Consider the following 13,737-nt stretch of genomic DNA (forward strand, 5'->3'; position numbering starts at 1 on the left):
AATTTAGGATTGGTATTCCGGCCCATTTTTGGGTTTTCTCAAATTTTAGCCTCTTACTTTTCTTGAGTTGAGAGAGAAATTGGGCTAAAATTTAGGATTTTTTGGATTTGGCCTACTAGGTTAGAGATGGCCTTATAGGGATCAAATATCATTCCTATCCCGATTACAAATAGTTTTGTAAACAACTTCAATGAAAATTCGGATTCTGAATCCTCCTCAATCAAACTCATCATCAATTCAATTATTCCTCACACGATTACAGATTATTAAACATGGCATTGATCTACCAAATTACAGTAAGTAAGTGTGAGTTTAACCCAAAATTTATTTGGGCGACAAAAGATAAGGATGTCAGCCTGACTTGTGGACCGTAAAACTACGTCCCAAAGCGTAGCCCAAAGTTCAGACCAAAAAAAAAAAAAAAAAGCGTAGCCCAAAGTTTGGTCGGTCAAAGCCCAAAGCATCTTTTGCTATATATAGCATGCTTTCCAAATTCCAATGGGTCTGGAACTACAAAGCCAACTACGATAATTGCAACGTTGTCAACAACAAACTCGAGCTCTAGTTTGAATAAAAACTGTAGCTTTCTTCTGCTCTCAAGTCTCGAAGTCCCTCCCTCCAGGCTCGAGCCCTTTCCTGGGATCTTTTTATAAGATCTGCAACTTGGGTTTTGAAGTCCTAGAGCCTCTACGAAAAGCAAAGCTCTTAACTTTCAGCTTCAACATTCTTCACAAAACTCAGCCCCTGCACTTTACTTTCATTTCTAGGGCTCTTATAAGATCTTCTTCGCCCTTCTTGCGCATGGACTATGATATCTCCGACAGCAGCGGTGAGAATAGTCTGAACCTTTACAATTATCTCGAATCTGGGTCACGCATCTCAAGGGATTTCGGTTAGTGGGTTAGGGTTTAATTTGGGTAATTGTGTGATGAGTTTGTTCCAGGCCTGCAGAATATAGAGTGGGTTTTTTCCAAATTAGGGTTTTGGGTGTTCTTGGTTTTATGCGAATTAGGGAGATTGAATGTATAATTGTGTTACTTTGAAGTGTTAAATCTCTGGATTTTGTTTTTGGGAATTTGGGTTCATGCGAGTTACTTGGGCTTCACCTCTTAAAGTGATTCTTAGAGTACAAGTTTACCCCTCACCTTTGATTTTTTTCCCTAATTATCGATCATTATGTATAGAGTGGAAGAAACCAAAGATGGCATATAGAATGATTCTTATTTCAATTAATTTCATGAAATTCACTGATTGGTAAAACAAGTCATAAATTTGCCTAAACTTTGATATGTGTACGTTCATAAGATGCATGGATATTAAGGATGCAAGTGTTATCTTGAAATCCCCATCTGTCTACTATATTTATGTGTATGAGATAGTTTGAAGAATTGTTGTGGCTTTTTTCATACAAGCAAACTTCCAAAAACTATGTACCAAAAGAGTTAACAAATTCTGCCTTATTTTTTTAATAGCATTTCTAGCCATAGAAGGGGAATTTGTGAACTTCATATAATTTTGTTTTGCTCAAGTTGATACTCCATCACGGATCCAACCCAAATTCTTGTTTATGAACTGATTTTCGTTGCAAATTGATACATTTCTCAACAATATATATGATCTTAATTGTCAGATATATAGATAATAAATAAACATATATTTTTTACTTCTGTTCAGGATAAATATATTTCGCAATCAATAGCTTTAGAAGACCACTAGCTGCATATGATGCAAAGTTTCATCTAGATGCTCCATGCCATTAGTTGTGGTTATATAATAATACTTATCCTTTCTTCCAAGGTAAAGTTATGGTGACATATTTCTTGTGAGTATCATGTATACCCTTATATGGAATAACTGCAGGTACTGATGATGATCTTCCTCCATCTCATCAAAACAGAATTCCAAGAGGGGCTCACGTCACAGCAAAAGAAAGATCTGCAGTAGGTTCTATCTCATTTTCTAGGATGTATACAGACATGGAGGCCCAAATTCATCACCTAGAGCAAGAAGCATACTGTGCAGTCCTGCGTGCTTTTAAAGCTCAGTCTGATGCGATTACTTGGGTATTTGCCTTCTCTTTGTTTGCATGTCTCTGTGCTTGTTATCTTGATGTTGTTTGTGAATCAGCCTTTAATTTGTTGTCATGTGTGTTGATTTCAGGAGAAGGAAAGCTTGATTACCGAACTTAGGAAAGAGCTGAGAGTATCAGATGACGAACACAGAGAACTTCTGACCAAGGTTAATTCTGATGACATCATCAGTAAGATAAGGTTCGCCTCTTCAAAGTTGAACAAATTGTAATACAATGATCACTGCAAAATTGGCAGGGAGTTTAGTATTTCTAGTTTTTAATTGTCACATGTTGGATCATGTATCAGAGAGTGGAGAAAAGGAGGCGGGCATCAAGCTGCTAGGCTTAGTGCATCTCAGCCTGTCTATGATCTATTACCCAGTCCTACTGTTTCTGCGTCGCGAAAGAAACAGAAAACATCTCAATCGGTACCTTCTCTAGCATTCGGTCTCTCGATTGTGGCTTTAATCTTGTATTCCATATTTGCAGCCTTTGTATTCAAAAGTATTAAGGAGCTCTTTTGAGCCATAAGGAAAGTAAATTACAAACCTAAACTAATTACTACAGTAGTGCGAAGAAAACTGGTTTTGACCTAAATTTTGTTCTCTTTTCTTAGCATGGTCAGCCATTCCCTGGTTTATCCTCAATGAAGTCCATGCAGTACCCGTCGACAGGACCTACTTTGAGTAGACAATTAACTGGCCGTAGCTCTTCTGGTCCCCTTGTTGGAAATGAACCTGTTGAAGCAGCAACATTTGATTCATTAATCGGAAGGAAAGTATGGACCAGATGGCCTGAAGACAACAGCTTCTATGAGGCCGTTATCACTGAATACAACCGCACTGAGGTAGGTATTGAAGTTTGCATGAGGTGTTTTTGATTCAGTCCTCCTTTTTCTGCAACAACATTTGTAAGTTGAATTTCTGTTAAAATGCACATGTCTGAGTGAAAACAAGCATAAACGGAATTCAGCTGAGTTCATTGGTATTATTACTGGTGTCCATGAAGTTTGTTGATAACTAACTTTGCTAAACGAAATGGAAAGAAAATAAGTTATCTTTGGTCAGGGTTGTCATTTAGCATCTACCAACTGCTCTTACTAGATGTTGATAGGACAGAAGACTCTCTTAGATGATTAATCGACATAAGAGTGCACTTGCTTGAGTATGTACCTTGTAATACAACTCCGGAGAGTTGTTTCATATATTATAGGTTCAGTCGATTTTGAATACAAAATGAGAAGAATGAGCATTTATCTAATGGCGTACTAATTAATAAACTTTGAACCGCCGTTCTGGCATAACTATCTTTTAAACATTATTTTTAGTCGTAGCTGTGTGATGCCATTTCTTTTTAGTAAAAATTGATGACTTTCAGTTTTAGTGCCAAATCTTAAGATTTTTTTTTTCTTCCCTTTTCCTTTGAACATCATGCAAATTCCTTATAAGATATTTTGAATAATTGAACCAAAATGTTTTGGACTTTGAATTCAGCAATTATTGTCAATGGTAAAAGATGATGGTATGAATTTAATGTAAAAGATATAGTTGTATAGACTTAACATATTTTTCCTCTCATGGCTTAAAGTGTATCAAATATTACACCTCATCTGTCATTTTTGTAGAAGAGTCATGTAATATGGTGTTTGCTTACGTACAAAATTTCAATCCTCTTATTTGTTGGATGATGTTTGTGTTCATTTTCCTTCTGGACTCTTTCTAGGTTAGAAGGATTCCATTGTTGTTGGAATTTTCATAAATCCAAGACAGATTTAAATTTGACGTGTTCTACCCAATCTTAATATAGTTTAGTTTGTGCTCAGATGAAATGTACTAGACAACTAAAGGATCCTTTGGCATAACAATAATTTTCCAGAAGAAATAATACACACATTAACTATAAGTTATTTGATTTTTTGATTTGTTTAAGTGACATTTTCTTTCTGATGATCTCTTAAGTTTCCATGTTTTATCTGTAGTAATGTTTTGTTGTCAGTTTATCTGTGCCTGCATGCTTCTAAAATGGCACACCCTTCTCTTTCGATGGATTTGGTCACTTTTTTTTATCAATAACTATTCAAAAGTGAATAGGAAAACCTAATATACTCCTGACGTATTTAGGATAAACTTAGTTGACCAGAGTAAAATGCGATGACTATGAATGACTGTTTAGATTCTCTTACGTGCCAGATTCTTTAGCCATTCGTATCAACTTTCGTTTTTTACAGGGTCGACATGCATTGGTCTATGATATAAATACAGCAAACGAGACATGGGAATGGGTTGATCTCAAGGAGGTTAGTCTATATTTTCTTCATATGTAGTATGAATGCATGTATTCCACTCTAGCATTAACCTGCCAATGCTCTAGTTATTGTTAAGTGTGGAAGCAATCATTGACTAGAACTAGGATCCACGGGGAGAGAGCACAAGAGAAATAGAATTAGACCTTTGATTTCTTCTGCTAGCTCCATCTTTCAGTAATAAGTATATAAGCAGATGTTGTAGTCAAACATGAACACAAAATATGAAATATGTAGATAGTGTTGATCTTGGATGGAAACAGCATTATGAGAGCTTTAGAATTAAATTATATTTTTATCTTTAATCAAAGAGCTTGGACATGTTGCTTTCATATATCAAATGTCTCCTATTTCATTCATATTTTTTAAAGGGCTTATGACATGCGTGTACATTTATGTTTGTGGCAGCATTACTGGCCTTGATCATATTGTCAAGTCATATCTGTCTTGTCTTTGGTAAATTGACGAAATTGTATCCCAAGCAATCAAAGAGTGCTGGGACTTGACTGACTCATTACTGGTTACAGATCTCTCGTGAGGATATCCGTTGGGAAGGTGAGGATCCGGGCCTATCTCATCGAGGGGGCCATGGCGGTGGGCAAGGAGGACGCAGGGTTAAGAAATCTTTGAACCATGGCGGTGTTACTCCAGGTGCTGGAAGAGGACGAGGACCCATAAAGCCCCAATCAAAAAAAGAAATTCATCTGTCACAAAATGGTGTAGGGAAGAAGATGCCAGATGATCTGGAATTATTAAATACTGATACTCTGGTAAAGGAGGTATGTATGATGAACATGATGAGCCTATGTAACTAGAATTATGTTTGTTATTTTCATTTGTCACTTTTAATTTTATTAGGTGGAGAGAGTTTTCAATGCAAATCATCCAGATCCTTTTGAGCTTGAAAAAGCAAGGAAAATGCTGAAAGTAAGATTAACATCCTTTACCCGTTCTCTCTCCTTTCTCCTGGTCTAACATTACAATTTGACATTTATATGCAACAAATGCAGGATCACGAACAGGCCCTTGTTGATGCCATCGCAAGGCTTGCATATGCATCGGATGGCGAAAGTGGTAATAGATACATGTGTACATAATAATTCTGTGTTATGTTGCTGTCAAAATAAGTTAATTAACCAATTGTTGTACCTTCAGAATTTCTGTTGTGAAAGTTTATTTTATTAGCATATTGAAAATTCCTATTCTTTAGTGGTATCTTTCGATGCCCGTACTTCTGTTGGTGCATAATTCTTTCAATTGATTTTAATTAAAGTAACCGTCACACACTGCACTTTTCAACCAAAATGAATAGTTTTGCATAGTGTTTGGCAAGGGACCTTCTACGCAACTATCTGGATATCCTCCAGACTCTAACTAAAATGGGTCCTTGAATGAAGATAGATGGTTATCTTCCTGGCTTATCCGCACAGTGAACTGAGACCCCATATAATGAATAGGACTGCTGAAAAGGATTACACAAAATCAAAATGTTGTTTGTTGGTTCCCTATATTTATTTTTGACAACCTTCCACATTTGACCTGTTTTTTATTTTTAAAATTCTGCTTATTCTTTCTAATTTTTTGCTTAAAAGCAGATGGAGAGCATACGTTTCTGCATGGTCGATCAATGGATGGATAACGACGGAAAAGCAGGCACAGTGGTTGAGGCAACGATGGTCTCTGGATAGTAGCTTCAAAGCTAGCAGTCAAATGAAAGGAAAGGTTGAGTTGGAAAGAACGACCACAAAAGGTGGTGATGATGTTAATGGCATAGCTTTTTTCACTTTATCAAATTCTTGGACTTTCATCTGGGTTCCTTTGAGAAATTTCAATTGCCTTTGATGATCACATGCCTGACTTTAGACACATCCACTTGTAAAAACACCTCGATTTAGTGTTTTAGATTTGCGAAGCTGTGTAGAAGAGATTGTTTCTTTCATCAATCATAGTTTCCACCTGAGTGACTTGACTCAAATGTAAAATCTAGCAATGTAAAATTTGGTTGACTTTGGCCCCCTTTTGATTTTGTGGACTTGTCCTGCTTCTGCTTCTTCCCCCTAATATAAATAAAGCATTTAAGTTTAGCTTCCACCGACCATTTATCCTGCAAAGAAAGCAAACAAAATCACATTCCTTGAAAGAAATTACTTCGTATTGGTGGCTATCGCAAAAGCTTTTAGATGCTGTCTTATCAGAAAATCTATTTTTATGGTGTCTCCTACACAAACAGCAGGAATGAGTGACTTGCTCTATCTCATAAAACAGCACACTGCAGAGCCAGATATCAGGGCACCCACACAAACAATGCTAAAGAACGAAGGAACCAAATTCAATTGTTCATCGTTTTTGAAAGGATGAGCTCTAATTATTCATCTTCTGAAAGGGCTAAAAGTGTTTTCTGATAACCTCAAAACGCTTCTGATAGTGTTTGACAAAAAAAACTTATAAGTGATTATGAGTCACAAAAGCCCTTGGATTTTCAATAAAATCTCTGACATCCTTCTAATAGGAATAGGAGCACTTCTAAAAAAATCTTATAATTGATTATGTAATGCTTCCTGCAGAAGCATTCCCAAACGAGGCCAAGGAGTTGAAAAAGGCAGCTATCAGAACACCAAATCAAATTTGCATTGAACAGCAAGTGGTGCACACACTGATGAGGAGAAAATAGATTAATTTTTCCTAAATCCAATGGCCTTGGATCTTCTGATTTGCACAACAACAAAAAACCAAGATAAACACAATGATTGGTCTTCTTCTACATATTCCCAAAACAGATCATTCAGAAGAAAAGAGCACATAAACTTTCTGTGGATGGATCAAATCGATCTCGGAATTCACTCTACAACAGAGGCAATCCTCCTAGTTTAAGTTCTTCTATGATCAGTGAAAATAAATGTCTTTCCTTCTTGTATACATGTCTTTCAAAAAAATTCATCTGAGATCTTGTTCTTTTTTAGACTGTGGGAAAGACCAAAGAATACTTACAACCATTGAATCCAATACCACAAGAACTACAATTACCTTAAAAGAATCAAGCAGCTCCAGTTAAACATCGAAGTTTGATCATAATTATGCAACAACAACCAAAAAAGAATCAAAACAAAAACCCAATGATCTTCCATGGACATGGAGTATACAAATGATTAATCTAAAGCATCAAATGCAATCATAAACACATTAATTATGAGAATCTGTCGACACAGAATTGGACATATAAACGCACAGATCATCGGCCAACTTCAACTGAAGAAATAAATTGAATTTTTATAAATAAATATAAAAAAAAGAACAATCCCAAATGCAGAGAAAAATAATCAACAAAATGGCAAGGAAAAATCACACCTGAAGAAGGAAATATGAACTGAATCTGATTTTGCAGATGAATTCTGGGAGACCCTTTCGGTTTCAGACAGCAACTACATCGTGAAGGCATTCCTGTGAATCTGCCGACGTACGTTTTTCTCATATCACACGCGATGGCTTTAAAGCCCATTTGAGCTGAAAACGTTAGCTATTTCGTTTTGGTATTCTTTGGGTTGGTTTAAAGATGAAAGGGAATTCCTAATTGTCATGAAAAGAGTGTGTTTGTAACTGGGTAATAATGTTTGAGAGAGAGAGAGAGAGAGAGAGAGAGAGAGAGAGAGAGAAATTAGATGGGGATGACTTTGTTTTGAAGAAATGCTATCCACTACCATTTCTGAACGATTTTGTGTTGAATTTGCATTTGAATGCCATTTTGACAAGAATACCTAAAACAAAGGTCCCCATTAGACTGGCTTCTTTTTTTTCTTTTTTCTTTTTTCTTTTTTTCAATGTAAGGAAATAAAGAAAAACTTGGAGATTTGTTGACATGAATAGTTATTTTCGAACAAAAAAAATGTGAAATATTTTTTTACATCATCGATATTGAAAGAAGGGAATTGAACACAAAACCTCGATGTATATGAAATTATAAAAGGATCTTTTATTTAATAACTAATCTTTGTTGTCATATTGCATTTCCTAGGTACCCTTGAATAATAATCTTTAGTGAAATTGTAAGTCATGTGAACAGTTGATTATTACCATAATCACTTCAATATAATGAAATATAGAGTTCATCTATTTATTTTATTTTATTTTAATTAAAAATTCTATGATTGCATTTATAATTCAGCTAAAGAAGTCACTAGTCACAAAGGGCCAGTACAAACTAGCCACAAAAGGGCCATTATAATAATAGATCAGTCTAAGATCAAAATTAAGACAATTTGGTGCGTCTCCACTCACGATCACGCAGGATCGAAGAAACTCTGGCATAGGCATCCCAACTAAGATTGCAAACTTAGAATAATCAAAAAGAGATAAAGCTTGAAAAACCCAAGCCATAACAATACAAATAAAACTCTTATAAATGAGAGATGAAAAGCTTTCGCAAATGAGAGGTGAAAAGCTCTCACAAAAGGAGATGTGAAAACTATACAGAGAACCCAAAGAATCTCTGCAACTTATTCCAAACATAAAGAAACCACAAAAACGATGGTGGTGGAGATCTAACGCTAAAACGCAGGTGGAGATCCGAGGCCGAAAAGCAGCCGCCTGTGATAGTTGGATAAAAATCATAACAAAACGAAGACAAATAGGGAAAACCATTTGTCTTTGAAAATGGGAGAAGAGGTGAAGGGAGGAAGAGAAGGGGGGAGATGGGAGGAAGAACAATGGCTTCCTCCCCCCTCAAAGTGAAAATGGCTTTAAAAGTGTTTTGTTCGTCTATTTATTTGAAAGGAGCATTTTTGCTCACCACTTTAACATTAAGTGTACCATCACCACTTTTCTCAACACTTGACATGTGTCCATGGGTCTAACCATGGTTCCATAAATACAAACTAAGAAATTAACTATGGTTATTCATGGACATGTGTGAGGTGTTGTTGGAAAGGGTGATAATGATACACCTTGAGTTAAAGTGGTGAGTAAAAATATTTCCTTATTTGAATGCCAAAAAAAGAACTACATAGTTTTCAATCCTGATTTGCTTAATGTGACGACACTTGCAAAAGATCTAAATATGTTTATATGACAGGAAGGTCTCTAATCCAAATTGAACTCTCATTATAACGTTATAATGCAATTAAGAGTATCTACAATCATGTTCTTTATTTTTTTAAGTTAAAATTTAACTAAAAACCCATAAAAGCTATTTTAGGAGCTAAGGGAGTGTAGTGGACAAAAGCGGGGTAGGAAAATAAGATCCTAAAAAAAATAGTTAGCATGAATTAAAAGTTTAAAATATGCATAAAACAAAGTACCATCAAATTATAGGGAGCCATTAGGAGGAGAAAGAATTCATGAAATGGGAATAACAATATTTTGCTATCTTCGACTAATAACGTTTTGATTTGTGTGACAACATTTCTACATGAAATAGTATTATTAGTCGAGGATAGCAAAATATCCCCATTGCAACTATGTTTTGATGGCAATTTCTGATACAACCTGATACATGACTTGAAACCAACATGACAAATTAGCGGGTCAACACGTATGATTCAATTTTTGGGTTGTAGGGCTTTTTCGTTTTGACAGCTACTGATGGGCCTAGGCTGCTGTAAAGAGCCAAATGTGTGAAATTGCCCCTAGGTTTGAGTTCAAGAATCAGACCCCAAGAGTACTTCGAAAAGGTAGCTAAGCCTTAGGAAACACCTTGGTCTTCTTCACCAATGAAACCAACAGTTGTTTACAGATAAATTCTTGGCTTGGCTTGAGAGGCTTGTGGCATAGAAGCTAAGCATTCATGAGTTCAGCATGAGAGAGAGAAAGACCAGATTTTCTACAAGAAACAAAGGTTTAAAGCAAAGGATTTCATGAGAATTTGCTGAGGAGAGAGAAAAACAAAGGTTAGGGGTGGAAGAATGGATGTTTTGGGTAATTTTTCAGCAGCTCGACAAACGGTTTGTCAGGTTTTGGAATGGCTTGCTAGAGGAGAGGATGGGGAGAGATGGAGAAATAAAGCTCGAAATTGAACGATTCCAAGGATGAGAGGTGAAGCTTGCTCTCTGGGTGTGTGTTGGTTCTTATGGGTAGAAGATGCCCTTTTTATAGCCTTTGGAAGCTCCTCTTTCCCCAGAAACCTTAATGGGTTATCTCCAATTTTGTCAAGTCTCCCATTTCATTTCTCTTCTCTCCCTTTGATTCATCCCAATTTGTGAAATCTTCCTCTGTTCAAACACACAAAAACAAGAGTTTGGTGAGCTCTAAGGCCATCCCGCAGCTGCTTCAGTGTTAAACTCCTATTTTTGGCTACCACCTCACCTTTTTTTCCTCCCCTCTTCCATGGCAAGAGTTGGTGGGAGAAAGAAATAGGTAAGGGCGTTGGTTTGAAGGGTGTCTTTTCTCCTATTAACCTACGCGAGCTAATACCCTTTGATTTTTTAGACGATCTACTTTGAAGTATGCTTTTGGCCACATGCTGGAGCCTCCCAATAGTCTACTTTCATGAGTGGCTTTTTGCTTCTGTTATTGTTTTGTCTCCAGCCATGTGCTAGAGACTTTCAAATATTTTCTTGGTCATTTGGGCCTTCCAAAGGTGATGGGTTAGTGTACTAAGGGAATGTGCCAACCTCCTAAACTGATGGACCATTTTTTATTAAGGTGATGGGCCAATTTTCTAAAATAATGGGCTACCTATTTCTTTCCTTATGCTTACCTACATATTTGGGCTCAAGAAATGAGCTTGAGTTTTAGGGTTCCCAAGCAGCCCAAAACTTCCATTTCTCGACTCATTAATGGGTCTCATACTTGTTACCATCCATGCCACAACCCACTCAACAAGCCCTGAGCATTTGAGTGGCTTGAGCCCACTTAAGCTTGTAGCGTGGCTAAGTGTAAAAATAAGGATCTTTCTGCTTGGCATTGCATGTCGATTGGCGTGCTTGAATTTTATCGTATTTGAAAAGGGATATGATGATTGACGGGATAATTAGCATGAGCTCGTAGAGCCAGTGCATTTTATAGGCTCATTTCAATTCTTAGCGTGACGGATTGCGTATTTATCTGGCATGACATGTGGTTGTGGCTCGTGCAAGCGTGCATGACGAATTTCATGTGCTGGGCTAGGAATTTATTTGGGCCTAACTCTAGATTTTTTGGGCCTAAACATGGGTCAACTCAACTTTGACCCGTCAATAAACGGGTGGATTTCGAGTTAACCTGCCAACCCGCTAAAATACCTATGTAACCCATTTATTAAACGGGCTAACCCACCAACCGGCTAAAATACATATGTGACCCGCCAACCCATTTCTTTGTTTCTTCTTCATTTTCTTCATTTATTTTAATTCTTATATTTCTCTTTCTCAGCATTCATACGTAGAAAGAGGCAAAATGTAATCACTATTTTGTATATAAATAAAAAGTATAAAATGCAATTACTTTATTAAATTATCAGAATTCAGGATTGTTTTTTTTATTTATTTATAAAAAGTATAAAATGCAATTACTTAGCGAGTCAACTCGACACTACCCGAAATCTGCACGGGTCATCTCGTATATGACACGTTTATTAAACGGGTTGGGTTAGGTTTAAACATTCTTGATACGTATATAATCCTGACACGACACGAACCCGATACGTCCTATTACCAACCCTAATTAGGAGTCATTTCTCTCTCCTCGGATTTAGGAACACCTAGAGGTCTCCCTATTTTAGGAGGAGGATAGGAAGGATGGTCGGAGTTGTATTTTTCCAATTGCTCCACACAAAAAATTGTCTAATGAGGTGGTTTAGGGAGCCCATTGAGGATGCTCTATCATTATAACTTATAGGTTTATTAACTAAAGTGCCCCCATAAACTTTGGTCAAATCCCACTTTTCCTAATGAAATTGAAAGTGACCCATATTGCCCCTTTGACCGTGGTTTTATGGGTCACTTTGCCCCATGCCATTAACTTTGTTCCAAACAACATAAAAAAATGCTGACGTGACAGAGATAATTTCGTCTTTTTGTCCCAGCTGACTATCTTCTCACTAGTATGAGAGGGTGACATGGCTATTTTCCCACTAGTATAAGAAGGGTATCCCTCCTAGCCCCAATCTCCCCTAGCCTCTTCTTGAATTAATTAGTGTATAGTGATTAAAAACTTTAATAATTATGATATTATAAATAAAGTATTTTAGTTTTAGGTATGGTGAATGGATTTTGAGGTTTTTTTTTTTTTTTTTTTTGTGTGTGGATGATATGTTTGGTGGGCCAAATTGGATGGGCCCATTTAAATTTATAGAGGAAAAGTCTATTTTGCCCCTTTTAGGTTAAAAGGGCAACATCGCAAGATGGACCACCGTTGATGTTTGCTGGCCAGACATGCCGCCATTGGTTGGACCCACATCCGACACCTTTACTTAAATTAATAATTAAAAAAATATTAAACACCATGCCATTTGTAGGATTCGAACCTCTAACCTCCACTATGAAAATTATTCACTTTTCCAACCAAACTATACCACACTTTTGATAATTTTGGATTTTTATTAACTAGCCCCTCAAAAATTGGACAAACCGGTTTAGTCACTGTCTAACAGTGACATAAAAGAACACTTATGTCAGTGTTGAACAGTGACATTGAACAACTCTCGGGTCACTGTTCGACAGTGACATAAAATAACTCTTATGTCACTGTCAGACAGTGACTGGACCGGTTTGTCCAATTCTAGAGAGGTTGGACCATTCTAACATTTTGTCTTGGGTGAATGACATTTTTATCATTTCTGATGCACAACTGTGTTGTAATTTCTATTATATAAGTCTAAAAATATAAATATAAGAGTACTCTTTGGTTATATGTTTATTTTTATATATGTATTAAATGGTTTGAAATTGGATTGTGTTGCCTTCGGAAATACTGATGTCTTCGGACATCCCGGTTGTCTTCGAAAATATTTAAAAAATATTATACCTAAAAATGAATCTTATGAAAATGTGCTACTTCTATCCCAAACTAAGATTGACATCATGAAAATTAAAGGAGTTTGTGCCATTAGAATTAATAAAACCAAAATAAGCTTTCAAATCCTTTATTGAACCATTAAATTTGAACTTAACAAAAAAGGGGCCCTAAAAGATATCGTGTATATATTGCTTGTTTGTTAAAAACATTTAGAAAGCATTGAAAAAATTAACTTAATTTATAACATGTGTAAACAAAATAAGAAGTTTATTAGTTTATCATACATATTATATTATTTTGATTAAGTATAAAAATGAGTTTAGGAAGTGCATTAATTAAATGTTTAAAAAAGAAGGGCATAGGCGACCAGTCCTAGGCCAGGTCGTGGGCGGACTGAGGGTTTCAAATCCTAAGCTTAAGCCTCACCCAACCTTATAGC

General features: G+C 36.3%; 1 protein-coding gene and 1 long non-coding RNA gene across 7 annotated transcripts; one reads left to right on the forward strand and one right to left on the reverse strand.

The window, feature by feature from the left end:
- On the forward strand, window positions 491–6,399 carry LOC18770962 (protein EMSY-LIKE 1). Of its 6 annotated transcripts, XM_020568391.1 has the most exons (11): window positions 491–829; window positions 1,675–1,797; window positions 1,898–2,063; window positions 2,161–2,270; window positions 2,379–2,499; window positions 2,688–2,918; window positions 4,299–4,367; window positions 4,901–5,152; window positions 5,232–5,300; window positions 5,384–5,447; window positions 5,966–6,399. In XM_020568391.1, exons 3-11 carry the CDS (start codon window positions 1,965–1,967, stop codon window positions 6,010–6,012), a joined length of 1,062 nt encoding a protein of 353 aa, XP_020423980.1. In that variant the 5' UTR covers window positions 491–829; window positions 1,675–1,797; window positions 1,898–1,964; the 3' UTR covers window positions 6,013–6,399. The 6 variants fall into 6 exon arrangements, with proteins under 6 accessions (XP_020423980.1, XP_020423977.1, XP_020423978.1 ...); XM_020568388.1 differs by lacking the exon at window positions 1,675–1,797 and having other exon boundaries at window positions 1,861–2,063; XM_020568389.1 differs by lacking the exon at window positions 1,675–1,797 and having other exon boundaries at window positions 1,861–2,063; window positions 5,384–5,444.
- Window positions 6,131–8,328, reverse strand: LOC109950228. Its single transcript, XR_002272506.1, has 2 exons — window positions 7,719–8,328; window positions 6,131–6,477 (listed from the first exon to the last, which is right to left on the reverse strand). It is a non-coding gene; the product is annotated as an uncharacterized LOC109950228 (long non-coding RNA).

Source organism: Prunus persica, chromosome G7, assembly GCF_000346465.2.
Source record: "Prunus persica cultivar Lovell chromosome G7, Prunus_persica_NCBIv2, whole genome shotgun sequence".
NCBI classification, from domain to species: domain Eukaryota; kingdom Viridiplantae; phylum Streptophyta; class Magnoliopsida; order Rosales; family Rosaceae; genus Prunus; species Prunus persica.